Raw genomic sequence first — 16,113 nt, forward strand, 5'->3', positions numbered from 1 at the left:
TGTAGGGGGACAAGAATCAAAGCTCTAAAAAGAACCTTTTGGAAGAAAGGAATTTCAACATACAAACACAACGACGGCTCAGGATTCTCCTCTGGGTTCAAAATATTTATCCTCTGTGGGTCTCCGGTGTTGGCTAAGATTCACAGGTCCTCTCAAGGACCACCTTAGGGAAATGGAAACCTCCCTCTTGCTGTACAAGTCTTGGCAATTTGTTTTTTTGTTTTCTCATTCACCCAATTAAAATGAAATTAGAGTCAGAGAGGATCTGGCTGGTAAAATGGTCCTCCTGCCCCAATTTCTGGTCTGACAACTTAGAGGTATGTATTGCTGCAGAAAACAAAGCTACCACCATCACATCACCGAAAAGAGGCACTCAGGCCACTGGCAGGCTTCCAGGGTCAACAGATAAACTGAGGCTGAGTCCACAGGTGTGGTCACAGAGTTTTCCAGGGAGCATCCAGCTCCCTGGTCTTCACCGAGGAATCCTTGAGTCTCCTCAGGGATCCAAGGCACTGCCTCCCAGAGATGGCAATGGGATTTATTCTAGATTCTAGAAACATCTAGGGGCCAATGTTTTCCTGTTCACTGTCAGACTGGCAGCCCATCCAAAGAAGAAGAAGTAGAAGAAGTAGAAGAAGTAGAAGAAGGAGGAAGAGGAGGAGGAGGAGGAGGAGGAGGAGGAGGAAGCCGCCGACACACAAGTCAGGAAGAGAACTCAGCAATGTGCTCGCTGCATCCCCCCGGCCCCGAGTCTGATCTCTAGAATGAAATGATCTCTACCAATTCTAGAGCTGGTAGGCTGGAACAGGAGGATCCCTGGGGCTTGCTGGCCATCTAGCCCTACCTAATTGTTGTAAGCTCCAGGCTAGCAAGAGACTTTATCTTCAAAACAAGAGAGACAGCACCAGATGGACAATAGCCATGGTTGATCTCTGACCTTTAGATGCATGCCCACACACGTGTACTTCTCCTGTACACCCAAGAACACAGCTCCCTGACCCAAGCTCCACAAGAAATTAGACATGAACCCTGGAGTCCCTTGGCGAGCAATACCAACAGACCCACACTTCACTGCCGACATGGCCTTCTTGAAAACAGTTGTGTCAGGGCCCCAAGCAGTCCACATAGAGTATAAATCCACCTGTCAGAATGCTCAGAGTGTGTAAAACTGGCTTCCTCTCTACCCTCGCCTCAGAGATGCTCAGATAGAGACGGTCAGGCAGGAGAGCCTGTTGGAGCTGAACCCATACTTGTTCTGACCAAACATCCCCTCTGTATCTCTCTAGGACTTGTAACTACTGATGGGCTCCTATAAAGAGCCTGGCTGATTCCCGTCTTACATGAACAAGATTCTCTCCCAAGTACCAAACTAGGTTGGGGTCCTTTTACTACAGAGAGTCTGTAATACACTTGAAGCATCACCCAGGGGCTGGGGGAAGTTTCCGTGGATAAAAGGCTTGCCTGCCTTACAAGCATGAGGGCCAGAGTTCGGATCCCCAGCACCCAGGTAAAAGCCAGCCTCCTGTAACTCCAGGTCCCAGGAGGCTGAGAGAGTGTTCCCCAGGTCAAGCTGGCCAGGCAGACAAGCCAGACGGGTGAGCTCCAGGTTCCAAAGAGAACCTCAATAAATAAAGCAGAAAGTGATCAGAGGAGATGCTCAGCATCAACTATATGCGTCTATATGCTTAAGCACACATGGAAACCCCACATGTGTGCACACACACATGCATATGTGTACATAAACAGACATATACACATACACACAAGAAATTCCTTTTGTGGGTCACTAACTCTCTATAGATATAATTCGGCATAATGGCCAATTTGCCTATATCCCCCTTGAGCTTGCCTCAAGCCCCTCTTAAATTCAGGATGTGCTCTGAGGCCTCAGGGAAAAGGAGAAATCCCTAGTCTCAGGGGTCCTCGAGGGTCTGATAGCCTGGTGTGCTGGTTGGCTTTTGTTTAACTCATACAAGGCCAAGTCATCTGGGAAGAGGGGATCTCAACTGAGAGAATGCCTCCATCAGACTGGCCCCCAGGCAAGCCTGTGGCGGTATTTTCCTAATTAATGATTGATGAGGGAGGGCCCAGCCCACAGTGGGTGGTGCTACCCCGGAGCAGGTGGTCTGGGCTGTATAAGAGAGCAGGTTGAGCAAGCCAGCAAGCAGCACCCCTCCATGGTGCTGTTCCTTTATTCCGTGCCTCAGCTTCCCTCAATGGACTGTGACTTGGGAAATATAAGACAATCCAGCTCTTCTTCCCAAGTTGCTTTTGGTCATGGGCTTTTATCACAGCAACGGATGCTTGAGTAATACACCTGTGGTCTGTAGAAACTCAGCCAGGGCATCAGCCATGAATACCCGGTCCTAGCAGGTGGCATGCAGGAGTGGGATAGCATGTGTGCTCGTCTAGGTGGTGGTGGTGGTGGTGGTGTGAGCCACAGCTCAGTAGGGTCTTACCATCCAAGCTGGGGGCCATGACACCCAAGGAGTAGGCACCTTCTTTCACATGCACCAACAGTTCCTCTCCAGGCTCGATGTCCTTAATGACTTTATAGTAAATCTAGGAGAGAGAGAGAGATTAAAGACAGCGGTGAACACTCTCATGTTGCATGGTGTCATCATAGAGGCGCCCATGGAGCCTCTGCCCCACCGCTGCACTGCTACCCATAGAGAGGGCTGGCCTGAGGTGGCCACTTGACTTATGTTTTAATTTTTTAAAAGAATTATTTTTATTTTATGTGTATTTTTTTTTTACCCGCATGTATATATACCACATGTATGCAGTGCCCAAGAAGGCCAGAAGAGGGTGCTGGATCCCCTGGAACTGAATTTCAAAGCTGCCAGGTGGGTGCTCATATCCTTTAGAACAGAGGAACTCAACCTGGGGGTCCTGACCCTTTGGGGGTTGAACAACCTTTTCATAGGAGTCACTATCAGATAGCCTGCATATCAGATAGTTACATTGTAATTCATAACAGTAGCGAAATTACAGTTATGAAACAATGAAAGTAGCAGCGAAAGTGACTTTATGGTTGGGGGTCACCACGACATAAGGAAGTATACTAAAGATTCAGGGGTTAGGGAGGTTGAGAACAACTGATCTATAACAGCAAGTACTCTTCACTGCTGGCCTATCTCCTCAGCCCCCAAACTGTTTATTTTAAAATTAAAACAAATTTTATTATATTTATTTTTGTGTATATTGGGGGCGGGTAAAGAGTGGAGCTCACAGGACCACTTTTGCGAGTCAGTTCCTTCCTCCCACCGTATGTATCTTAAGGATTTAATTCAGGTCCTCAGGCTTGGTGGAGTCTGCTCAGCCATCACACTGGCCTGCTCTAGTGGCTAACTACAGAGAAGGTGGTTTACGCAGGCACGTTTGAGGAAGGGAAAGAAACTGAGTCCATTTGAGTTTGTATTCTGCTCTGATGGAAAGGAAAGGTGTGTATATGTGTATGTACTTGAGTCAAGATCCCGACCAGGGGTTCCCAGGAAACACCCCAGTTTGGAGTGACTTCCCAGTGAGAGCGCTTTGGTCTGTTTTCAAATCTCCTTTGTCAACGTGAGCAGGAGACACCTGGCTATAGGGGGATGGGTTGGGGGCAGGGTGGGACTCAGAGTGGCCATTGCTTGTAAGGGTACTTTACAGCTGGGCACAGGCTCTGTGGGTGAGGATGCCAGGCTGTGACTTTTACACCAGAGTGGCAGCCATGAGTCAGAAAGACCAGGAGTGGGATGGAATGAATGTCTGTCATGATCTGCATCCCCCAATGGCAGGGGTTTGGAGACTTTGGTGTGTGTATGTGTGGTGTATGTAAATGCATGTGTGTCTGTGTGTCTTTGTGTGTATGTGTGGTATGTGTGTGCATGTGTGTGTGTGTGTGGTATATGTGCATGCATGTGTGTCTGTGTATATGTGTGGTATGTGTGTGCATGTGTATGTGTGTGTGGTGTGTATGTATGTATGTGTAGTATATTTGTGCGTGTGTCTCTGTGTGTGTGTATGTCTGTGGTATGTGTATATGTGCTGTGTGTGCAGGTGCATGGACCTATGTGTGTGTGTCTAGGTTCTATGCCTGGAGCGGAGACATTTGATGTACTCAGTTCAGCATCGTGGTCTGAAACATAGAAGCACAGAGAGCATCTTGCTGTCATGTCTCCCCAGGGCTGAGCCATGCCTGCTTTGGTGGCCGAGATGAAGATTGTTCATTTGGGGAGGATACGTCACCAGAGCACCACAGGTCTGGGTGATTGGCGGAGGTGTCTTTCTTGACTTTGCTCAGACTCTCCTGTAACTTGAAATTTTTAAGCCCTATTTTTAATGATGGTTCTTAAATGCTTTAACCTCCCTTCTAGCCCATCTCCCACCAGAGGTAGTGAGAAAGAAAGGATACAGGGGAAGTGGACCTGTTTAGAAAGGTTCTTCAGAACAAATCTTATCAGGAAATCAGCAGTTCAGTTCACAGGAGTCAGCAGCAACAGCTCGATCCACTTCCAAACACTTAACGGATCTACCAACAGTCCAGTTCAGTAGAGTCGGGATAGCAAACACGAATCAGCAGCAGCGGCACAACTTAGCAAAGAAAGCCAGGCTGGAGTCAGCAAGAGAGACCAAGGCTAACACAAACGCCAGAAGTTCTCAGCTATGCCCCTCTCAGCAAACCGAAGACCAATGAAGACTCGAGGCCCACAAGCATTGCCCAGCTGGCTCTATAAGCGAGCCAAGCTCAGCCTCCACCACTGTCCATGGAGTCCTATTTATACCCTCCAAACATCACGTGTCCTTCACGTGCTTTGCCTCAGCACGTGTGTCTATCTCAGCTGACATCCCTCTGCCAATCAGCTCGAGTCTGTGGAAGTGGCAAGAAACTGCGGCACACCACCAGAAGATTTTTGGTGCATTTTCTCTCTGTGGAATCTCAACAAATGCAGCTCAACTACTCAATGTAAGGTGGACCAATACATGCATGTTGCTAGCGAAGAATCCTTCATCATGTGTCCTTTCACGTGCTTTCTTTAGCATACCATTCTTTCACCTGTGTCCACTTCAGCAAAACAACGTTCCTTCACCAGTCTGCTTTAGCCTTTCACCTGTGTCCACTTCAGGTAAATGTTCCTTCACGTGTTTGCCCCAGCAAAACACCATGCAACACAACTGACTTTCCAAAGAACTCTTACATTTCCACTTCACTCTGCCTCAAAGACACCAGAGGCCCAAAGCCCTTGTGTGGGTCCTGGGCCTCCTCCCAGGAACACAGCTGGCTCAGGAAAGCACCTCTTTTATCTGGAAGTGTCAGACGTGTGGAATCTCTCCTCCTCTGTCACAGTAATTCACTGCCCACTATGGGACTCTGTTCTGATGTTAGGGCTGTTGATGTGAGAGAGATACCCCAGAGACACCTGCTGCTCTGGGGAGGCCTAGCAGAGGCCCAGCCGGCCCAGGCTAGCCTCCAGCATTGCTGGAGGGTTTGAGACAGGAGGAAGGGCAGAAGAAAGAGCATTTTAAGAGAAGACAAACCAGCTTAAGCAAGGGACAAGAGGGGAGGTGACTCTCCAGGCCACAAACAGTAAACAACACTTCTGCTGGCTCTTACTGGTCCTGGCAGAGGTTTGCCCTGCCTGGGGCAGCTGCTTCCTTCCCAGGAAGACAGCCCTTCTTAGGGCTATAGCTCCAGAGTGACTCCTGGGTGTCACTAAAGGCCACAGAGGAACTGCACTGGGTTCCCAGTGCCCTTTGGCTGTCCCTCCCAGAACACCAGATAGCGGAAGTGCACAGTCGGGAGCCTGCAGGTAGACACAGGAATCTTATCAGTGTGGTTGGCATTCCTTCACACAGCAGTGCACGGTAGTAGCTTGGGAGTTATTCTCAGGGAGGTTGGTACTACAAAGAGATCTTAAAATGGAGGCCAGAAATGGGATCAAACAGAGTTCTTGAATAAAACCAGTGGTTTCTAAGATCTCAGTTTTACGTCACCACACGGCGGGCGGCTGAGTAGCTTATCCTTTTGAAGGTCAGACGTGAGCCGGCTTTGCTTCAGAAAAGGATACACCCACAGCTGCCCCAGAGTGAGTTGCTGTGGCCACACGGGAGCCCCCTGAGCTGGAGGGTGTGCATCGACCGTTAACAAGCTTGCTCACATTTCCCTCTGACAGCAGAGTGCATACTGAAGCGGTCGGCAAACACAGGCGTCATGCCTATGGCTCAGCCCCAGCGTGCTGGGTGACTTGGTGTTGGGGACAGGGCTGAAAGAGAAGAGAATGAAGGCGTGGTCCCTGGAGGTCCTGGTTAGAGTCAGAACTTGCCACCAACCGGCCTTCCTCCCACCTGTAATCTGTGATTACCCAGAATGCACAAAGCCATGGCAGCCATGGCAGCCGAGTGTGTTCTCACCAGGCTTCTGGGTGCCTAATCCGAGAGGTGAAAGGCAGAGGGGAGAGTTCCCTTCCCTTCCCCCCACACCCCTCCCAGGCTGCCTGCCTCTCACATCACCCCTGGTTAGGCTGACTGACCTCCAAGGCTCCTCTCCACATACACCCCACTCCTTTCTCTCTGGGCTGCAGGAACCTGGAGCTCTGCCACCCAGTTCTGAATCTGGGAGCTACACGGCCACCGCTTTCCTTCCTGATTCCTCGGAAGGTAGCCAGTCCTCCTGGGACCCACCCCAAGCCCCTGTTTCTGGGGACATGAGGCCTCCTGACCCCCACTTTGGCTCCAGACTTCCCAGAGTCCCTTCTCTGATCCCCTCAGAGGACGGGAATCCATACCCTTCCACACCTTTGCTCCTGGGCTCACCGGGGCTCCATGGGCCTCCACTCCAGTTCTGAAGACAGGAGCCTCCTGGGACCCTCCCACCGGCATGCACACGGCAACAAGAGCCACAGTAGGGCTACAACCGTCCCTTCCTCACCCTCACAGGATGGCCACCGGGGCCCCTGCCAGGGGCATGTTGGGGACACAAGGCACTAAGCTCAGTAGCTGTGGCTGTAGGACTTTGAGCCCCCTAATCAGTAATTAATTAGTCTCTATTAGCACTAATTGCAGAGGCCAGGGTGGGGTTGAGGTATCTCCTCTAGCCTCCACCTGGGAGGCTAAGAAAGAGAACAGGAATCTTCGCAGCCTTTCCTGGAGTCTCCGCCCTGCCTTAGGCAACCACAGGAGGTGCACACAGAAGCCAGCCCATGCTTTTATGACCTGTTTCAAGTGGCACAAAGGCCTTATCAGCCAGGAATTCTGAGAAAGCCGGTTCCTGGTCTGTGGGGCTGGGTGACTTCCCTTAACAAAGGCCAACTTCGGTGGGAACTGGGGGTGTTGGCGGGGGTGCCAGGTTGAGGGGGACGGGGTGGGGTATCCTATGCTTACACACTGCTGTCCACTGTATGCTTAGGCCCCTTCTGTGCTTAACCCTTAAGGTTCTTATACTTGGTTTATTACATAGTTTCCATCTTGAATGCTCTGGCCGCTTGGCCGTTAGCGTTTCAGGAGTCTCACATACAACAGGAGAAGCAGTAGCAGCTAGGAGTCTGATACCCTCTAGCCACCCCCTCCCCAAGCATCCTGGGGTGCAGGGCCGCAGAGAAGAAGCAATCTGCCTTCTTTCTAAAACACAGCACCCCAAGTTTTAGGTACACACGAGTCCTGGGGACCTGTCACCCAAGGTCTGGTGGCTTCTCCTTTTCTAAGAACCTGAGGGTAGGGACCTTCTCCCCGACAGCTGAGTTGACAAACTTCTGTCTGTGACTCTCTGCAATAGGGACACACAGAGGCAGGCAGGGCCTGAAGTGGAGTCTCAGGTTCTCCCCCCCCCCCCCCCCCCCCCCCCCCGCAGCTTCCCTCATCCAGCAGGGGCAGCAGAGGTTGGGCCAACACCCTCACTTGTGACTATACTTCACTCAGCCCAAATTCCTCGGCCACATTCTAGACACAAAGACCTGGTTCCACGCAGGTAAAGAGAGCATGTGACAGCCGGGTGTGGTGGTGCACGCCTTTAATCCCAGCACTCAGGAGGCAGAGGCAGGCGGATTTCTGAGTTGGAGGCCAACCTGGTCTACAAAGTGAGTTCCAGGACAGCCAGGGCTATACAGAGAAACCCTGTCTCAAAAAACAAACAAACAAACAAACAAACAAACAAAGAGCCTGTGACTGTCTCACCCAAAGATAGACACCTGTTTGGAGATCAGGCCCAAGCCCAGGAGATTTTCATGCAAATGAACACTCATTACAGTCCACAATGACTGTCAGCTCTCAGCTCCCAAGAGCCCTGGGCCCATACAAAAAACACTAAGTGATTAAGACCAAAGCCCCAGAGTTCCCTCCCAGGCCTGCTTCATCTTAGCATCCTACCATTTTAACCAACGAAATCCCCAGCAGGTGACGTAGGAAGGAAATGAACAAAGCCTGGGTTTTAAAACTGGTAGACATGCAGGTAGTTCCTTTCTTTGGCCAAGATAAAATTCATCGGTAGCCCTGTATTTATATGGTCCTCGCTCCACACGCCTGGCTGGGGCAGCTTCCTCTGTGCCCAAGCCTTTATAATCTTGTTACAATAAGTTTGTCACTCAAAAAAAAAAAAAAAAAAAAAACCCGAACAAACTTAAAAAACCTTAACACATTTATCTCTTCCTTGGTTGCAAAGTTTGAATGAGGGTTATAAAAACACCAAGTATTAGCCCATAACTAAGTAATCAGCACCATGAGATGGCCTCCAACAGGCACTGCATTTAGTTAATGGAAGATCCACTATGACACACAGCTGCATTATGACACCACCACAGTAGAAGGCTGAGTTCACACTTAACTGCTTTTCAAAATAGAGGATCCTCCTGGACCACAGAGGCCCTGATGTTTTTCCTGAATCAAAACAAATTTTGACATTAATTTTTTAAGGCTTTAAAAAAAAATCTAAATTGCATCATGTGTGCATGGGTGTGAGTGTATGTGTGTGGTGGGTGTGAGTATGTGTGTGTGTGAGAGAGTGTGTGTGTGAGTGTGTGTGGTGTGTGTGAAAGTACATGGTGTGATGTGTGTCAGCGTGTATGTGTGGTGTGCATAAGAGTGTGTGAGAAGTGTTGTGAGAGTGTGTGTGGTGTGTATGTTCCTGTGTGTTTGTGTGTGTGTGTAAGAGAGAGAGAGAGAGAGTGTGTGTGTGGTGTGAGAGTGTGTGTGTGTGTGTGAGAGACAGTGTGTGTGAGTATGAACGTGTGTGTGAGAAGTGTTGTGAGAGTATGTGTCTGTATTGTTTCTGTGAGTGTGTGTGTGTGTCTGTGTGTGTAGGTCTGAGCACAACTTGGAGAAGTTTGTTATTTCCTTTCACCACTGGGTTGCAGGTATTGAACTCAGGTCATCAAGTTGGGTGACCAGTGTTTTTCCTGCTGAGACCCTGCTGTCCTGCATTAGGTAGTTTAAGTGTTTTGTTCGATGGTTAAGAAAGGCTCAACAAATTCCCTAATCACACTTTACTTGTTTTCAAAGAGAAAAGAGTGTTTTCCTATTTGGAGCTTACCCTTCCAAAGGACTAAAGCAAAAAATTTATGATTTTTAATTTAAAACAATGTAGGGAGAAAGGAAAAGGAGCCAGGAAGGTCAGGGGCTCGGAGTCTGATGACCCTGCTTGAAATACCAGCCCTAGCGGATGGATCACGTACCCTGGAGGTAAAGCAGGTTCTGTGGATGGAGAGGGAAAAGAAAGCAAGAGACCAGCCGTCGGCCACTAGGCTTGACTGGGCTTAGCAGCACAAGGTTTTTGTTAAGATTCAGGGCCGGCTCTATGGATGCCCGAATGCACAGCTCCTTGCCAGGCCTTCTGCTCAAACACCTTGTTCAAGAGGGGCTGCTCCTCTGCTGTGGGCAGACCTGCTCTTTGAGCTCTATTGCTATGGTGGGCTCCGCCTTCCAGCCCCAGGCTAGGCATGGCATCCTGGCTGCTCACCCTGCCTTGGACTACCAGGGTGTTATGCAGACAGCACAGGTTTAGGCTGTTCTTATAGATGAAAAGAGAGGTAAGAAGCCGGAGCAGCCTCATGGCCTCTCCCAGAGCTGCTGGAAAGGACGCCCTCACTCCGTCCTCCAACCTCAGCCTGCTGATCAGTAAATGCTCTTTTCTCTACCCACATCCCCCCCGTTCTGAGGCAGTGTACAGAAAAGAGAAAATAGCCCCTCTGTGAGTAGAGCTCTGCTTGCCCCTGCCTCTTCCTGTGGGCACAGCATCTCCAAGCTTTCTTTTACTTGCTTAACATTAAAACAAACTCAGTAACAGACCCGGCTTGTGTCTCCTCAATGCTTCAAACCAACCCATTTGCTCATAATTGCAGGAGGAAAAAAAAAAAAAAAAACCACCCAGGGGTGACCTGGATGTTTTGAATTTTCCAAAGAGAGACTTGTCGGAAGGGCTTGGTGGGGGCTCCACCTGAGGTGTCCAGAGTGAACTGGGATGCCTTTGAGTGCCTGTTTGTCCTCAGAAGGGACAGCAGAAGTACCCAGAAATGGTTGCTCCCAACCGCTTGGCATCTGGGAGTGCTCTAAGGCTGTAACTTCGCTGCCCCCACCCCCAAACACCAGGGCATAGCCCTCCTCCCGGACTTCTTCAGTGGCCATGTTGTTCTGACCAGATGGACCGGCCCCACACCTTTGTTTTTCGAATGCATGATCTTTAGGGGCCAGGTGTACTGCTGACCAAAGGCCACCGTGACCTCTCTGTGTGTACCCGGAGGAATATTCATGGCCTAGCATGGATTTCCTCAGCTGCCTGCCTCCCTTTTTCAGAACCATAAGATTCCTAGGTAGACATGAGGCGAGACCAATCCCTTCTCATGAGCATGAGGTCACCTCCCCCCCAGAAAGAGGACTCTTAGAACCACAGAGCACCAGGAAGGGAATCTCACAGCCCAGGTGGTAACTTGGGTGCAGGGCAATGAGCACTTTCCTGTGTTGTCACTAGGCATGGGATCTGAGAAGGATAGGCACATGGCACTGGTTAGCCCCACTGGAGAGAAGGGCCATTGGCTTCACATCCACCCACAGCCAAGGCACCAGGAGGCTACACACTGGAGGGAAGTTTCACGAAAGCTAGATGGGAACTGAGTCCCTTGGAGCCTCCGGTTCTCTTCTCCTGCCCATGTCTCCAGATCCGAAGGGCTGCAGATGATCACATAAGATAACCTTTGTCCTCTAGCCAGAGGCAGGTCTGGATGTGTCAGGCAAGGCTGGAGCGAGGAGGGCACAGGGCCGGGTTGAGAGGACTCTCAGCATCAGGAGAAAGGTGGGCGGCTACAGCTTCCAGAGCCTATCTGGGTCACAGCCCCGTGCTGCACAGGGACAGGTGTGGCCCCGTGATGGTTCAAGAGACCACTTTTCTCAGTTTCTTATGTACAGTTGACATGTCGTCTCTCCCAAGCACACAGGACACAGGACACCAGAAATCCAGGCTTCTGAGTTAACTCAAGCCCAAGTCCTGACCATTATGAGCACAAGGTTTAGGGATGCTGAGTTCCTGTTCTCCATACTGACCTGTGTCTTCAGTTTAGAGCCACCTCCCCTCTGCATGTGACAGCTCATCTCTTCTGATAATTGTAACTCCCACAATTTTCTCTTAAGATGCTGGTAGCTTCTTCTGTCCTTGTGTCTCTTTTGGATATGGGAGATACTGAAGTCATGCATCTTGAATCTTGAAACAAGGCCTATTCGTTTCTAATTTGATGCATTTTCCTCACTGAATGTCCTGGATAGTACAACACCATTGCTGTAATGCAGGTGTTGGGTCATGGGTTCCTTCCCTTCAGGGTCTGTGCTGTCCTGGGAGTGCTGTGTGTGTGTGTGCATGTGTGTGTGTGTGCTCACAGTACATGTGATGTGTGTATATGCTCACAGTACATGTGTTCATACATGTGGTTGTATGTTTAGGTATGTACATGTCCCCATGTGAACACACATGCATGTGCATGTATATGTCTGTATCTGGCATCCTTAACTGCCTAGAAGTCTTTGGGACACTCTTGGGAGGGGGAACATAATCTGAGAACCACTACTGACATTTTTTAGTGTTCCCTTCTCAAAGAGAAGCTTGTCCGCAGGCATCCTTTTCAGTCCTGGATCTCTAGGAAATTTTATTCAGCCACAGAGAGGACCAAAGCGCTACTCTGTGGGAACAACTGTCTCCACTGGATGGCCAGGAAAAGAAGTGCTTATGTGGGGGCTGTGGCCATCTGGGAGGAAAGAGAAGGAGAGTGGAAAGGAGAGGGAGGAATAGAGGAACAGGTGTGTCTGTCTGTGTGTGTGTGTGTGTGTGTGTGTGTGTGTGTGTGTGCTTAACTCTCCAGTTCTTTCTGAATGTGAGGCTATTATTTGTCCTGGTATGGGCTTAAACCAGGGAGAATTCATCCTGCAAGGTCACATGGGAGAGAGACAACCAGCAGGTGAGGATCCAGGCAAGTCTGACTTGATGCTAGCCTGGTGTGCGGGCACAGGGCACAGGGAAAAGGCCAAAGAGCACAGGCACAGGGCAGGGCAAGGCTGGGGATGCAGTAGCTTTGAGTGAAAGGCTGTAAATCACCTTATCCTGGAGGACCATTTTCTTGCCCATGGTCTGAAATGAAAGGAGAATTTCCTGCCAGGCAATCTCTTCTCTCACCCACAAGGTAGTTTAAAGTAAACTTCCTTGAAGTGGCTTTTATAAAGGTTTCTGAAGACCAGTGTTCCTTTGAGAGGATCCTTTTCTGTGCTTCCTAAAAAGTTTGCCCCACAAAGATACAGTAAAGCCTCACTGCTTAGGGTAGCTGAGTTCTAGCATCTGTTTCCTAAGTAACAAAACCCGTACCCTCTCCGCTCTACCGGCACTCCTGCACCCAGCTGCACCCCTCCTCCAGTGCTTCCCAGGCTAGGGTGCTCTGCAGACCTGAGCTTCAGACGGAGCATGACCAAGCTCTGTGTGCCTTGAATCCAGTGTTGTGTTGCTCTGTCTTTATTTTTCCTTCTCTGTTCCATTTTAATCACGGTTATTTATTTCTTCAGTCGTCACGAAGTCCTTTTTCTCTGCTCTCAGTGTTATGGTTTTGGTTAAGGTCTTGGAAGTCTTGGTAACAGAGACGCTGGTCCTGGTTGTCTGGAACCAGCAGGTGCCTGGTGTCCAGTAGTTCCACTGCTGGGTCCAAACTGAGCCCAAGAGCTAAGTCGACTAATTTCTCGAGGAGCTCCATCCGGCAGTGTGCAGGGTCAGGGGTCTCCCCACAGCTTCCTTGTTGTCTTTTTAAATGCAAAATATTTCTCTAGAGTCAAGAGCCTCAAACTACTTTAGACAGCTCGCAGAGGCCACACAAGAATGGGGCCTTTGTTACGTGGTCTTCAGGAATTGTTTTTTAAGAGTAAATGGAGCCTTTCTCTCTCTCTCTCTCTCTCTCTCTCTCTCTCTCTCTCTCTCTCTCTCTCTCAACAAAATCTCCCATGTAGCCCTAAGACACAGGCAGAATAAACTGCTCTGTCCAGACAGCTGGGAGCTGGGAGCCAGAGGAAACCACCCGTGCTCTGAGAACAGGAGGCAACTTTGCTGGAGTACCAAGAGTCTGCAGTGTCAAACTTGAGGCTACAGAAAGGACCACACGGTGCCGATTACAGCGCTGGTGGAGTGGAAAGAAACTGAAGTCTTCTCTCCTGATGGGCTTCCAGGTCTGGACTCAGGCCTTGCGAACGAGCGCACTGACAAGCCATGAAGCTGGAGGAGACAGTGAACTTACGAGAGTTTCTGCTCTGAGATACTGAGCTCAGAACTGGAGGTTCCTGGGCCCATGGGGGGATTGAAGTCAGGATAGCTCAGCTCAGTTTACTCCTAGAGAGAAGGGAGGCCATGCCAACGCAGACCGCTTTCTTGGCAGTAGGTCAGGCCACGATTATGACTTGTGGGCTTTGGATATTTTCCTTTAGCCTGGCGTAGAAGGCACCTGTGTGGCGGTAGACTGGCCAGCGCCGACCCTTTTGGAAACCTTGTTTGACCAGGGCTGTTTAGGCAAAACTGTTTCCCATTTTTCCCCATCCACTGCTCTTCCCATATCTCCTGGCATTGGTAGGGAATGTGGGTCCTGTGACTTGAGGGCCTGTGTACTCCTGCTGGTCTTTAAAACCAAGCCTTCAGTTCTCCATCGCCATCAGCCTCAGACACATTCTCCTGTCCCTTGATTTGTAGTCTTTGTTCTTGTGAAGTGTTCTGGGGCAGCTAAGTTTTCCAGGTAGCCCATCCTGGGCAGGTGTCAAATGGCTACCCCTTGTGGCAGGACAGAGCTTAGCAGGTGACCCATGACCTTATTAGAGGCTTTGCTGATCCTCATCTTAACACCCGACCACCCTGGTGCTGTATCCAAGGACAGTTCACAGGGACAGAAGCCCAGTGAGCAGCCTAGACCTACCTGTTCGTTGATCTGACACATGGCGAGGTTTTGGTCATCACAGGAACACGCTACACGGATGTACTTGAGCCAGCTGCCAGACCCCGCCTGATTGGCATCCACGCAGAACTTCTCGCTACCCAAGTCTTCAGAGATCTGCTGGGGAAGAAACACACCTGAGGTCAGAGGTGCCTGTCCTGTGTGTGTTATATCACGCTGTACTGGCCTCGGGGGTCAGGCAGGATGGCAGGTTGTCTAAGACCTCACCCAGTTCTAGGCAAGGAGAGACTCTGTCCACCCAGGCCACCTGGTCCTAGGAACCTCCAGGAGATTGGAGGAGAGAAGCAGGTGGCCTTTCTAGTTCGTAGAGAATAGCTTTCAGTCAGGTTAGGCAATGACGAGTCTCTAGCACAGTAAAACCTTCCAGTAGGCTGTCCAGGTGTGAGAAAGCAGAGCCTTCTTGTGTCTGACATGACCCCCCCCCCCAAAGACAGTGGGGTGTTGACCTAGAAAGAGCATGTCTGAAGCTAAAGGTGTTATGAGGGTGTGTGGCTGCACCCAAGTCCTGGTGTGTGAGCCTGTGCGTGCACAACACTTTTGCCTGAGTGTACCTGCTCCTGTCGGACATCACACCACCTGAATGCCAGAAAACATTGTTTCCTTTCAACTGGAAAGTCTCAGTTTGGCCCTGGCCAGCACACAGATGCTCAGCTTCCTCACCGTGTTCTGCTCATTCTCTTTGTTGTTGATGCTATCTTCTGAACTTAGCTGCAGAGACTGGTTTGCTGATCTCTGTCTCCCCACCCCCACCCCGAGGTTGCTTGTAAGAAGACCTGGACCACGGGCTGGCAGCTTTAGGTGCAATAGACCTTTCCAGCTCTTGCCTGCTTTGCTCAGTGCCTATGGTAAGCTCTAATCTAAAGAATTTGAAGTCAGCAGCAACTGGGGTGGCTAACCAGGCATGCAAAAGGCAGGGGTGGCTGAAAGGAGGTTGGTGGTCGGGGTCTCCTGGGGCAGGGATGTCCTGGGGAAGGCGTTTCTAGGTGGGAAGGGTGACCAGGGGAGTAGGTATGTCAAGGTGGGTAGGATAGCGTGCAAGCAGGCAGGAGTGATCGAGTCTGATGGACTCATCAGAGGTGGCAGAGGGCCTCCATTCAGATAGATGTTTCACACTCAGCATCCATCCAAGCAGGCAGGAGTGATGGAGTCTGATGGACCCACCAAAAGTGGCAGGAGGGGCTCTGTTCACATCAACACTTCACACTCAGCATGTACTTTTCAAGATCCTTGTACACCCGGGGCAGACACTGGAAGAATCCTTTTGAAAAGTTAGTGTCAGCACAAAGCAATGAAACCAAGTGCTTTGTGCCTGTTCCCTCTTCCCCAAGGACTTTGCAGCAAAGTCTGACCCTGAGCACTTGATAGGAAGTGGGTCTTCAGTCTTTCTCCCCCTTAGCTTGCTCTGTCTCCCATTGGACACCTATCAGTGAGCCCCTGGGTTCCTGACGAAGGGTGGCAATGAACGTCTGAAGGTACGAGGTAGAAGCAACTTAGAATATGGAGCAGGAAACCATGCAGCTCACTCATGGCTTGTCCCAGGCCCCTTGTGACACTCTTAATGTCTGCTCCCAGGACCCTGTGTGTTCCCTTGGGTGACAAGCAGATTCCCTGGATGCTTTTGTAAGCTTGACTCTGTTAAACAGAGACATGGGTTAAGTGGCTGAGTCCTTCACCCACTTGCCCC

The 16,113-nt window shown here is 50.3% G+C and overlaps 1 protein-coding gene across 11 annotated transcripts in view; it reads right to left on the minus strand.

Annotated features, from left to right (window-relative positions):
- Prdm16 (PR domain containing 16) overlaps nt 1-16,113 on the minus strand; it is a 321,239-nt gene that overhangs the window by 36,666 nt on the left and 268,460 nt on the right. For 6 of the 11 annotated variants that reach the window (XM_006539174.4, XM_006539173.4, XM_006539171.4 and 3 more), the window contains exons 4-5: nt 14,391-14,528; nt 2,460-2,562 (exon numbers count right to left, since the gene is read on the minus strand). In XM_006539174.4, the coding sequence (XP_006539237.1) occupies nt 2,460-2,562; nt 14,391-14,528 (241 nt within the window). Of the gene's footprint in view, nt 1-2,459; nt 2,563-6,140; nt 6,174-6,777; nt 7,166-14,390; nt 14,529-16,113 lie in introns of those variants that run through there. The other 5 variants (XM_006539175.4, XM_006539172.4, NM_001291026.1 and 2 more) reach the window with 3 other exon arrangements.

Source organism: Mus musculus, chromosome 4 (assembly GCF_000001635.26).
Source record: "Mus musculus strain C57BL/6J chromosome 4, GRCm38.p6 C57BL/6J".
Lineage (NCBI taxonomy): Eukaryota > Metazoa > Chordata > Mammalia > Rodentia > Muridae > Mus > Mus musculus.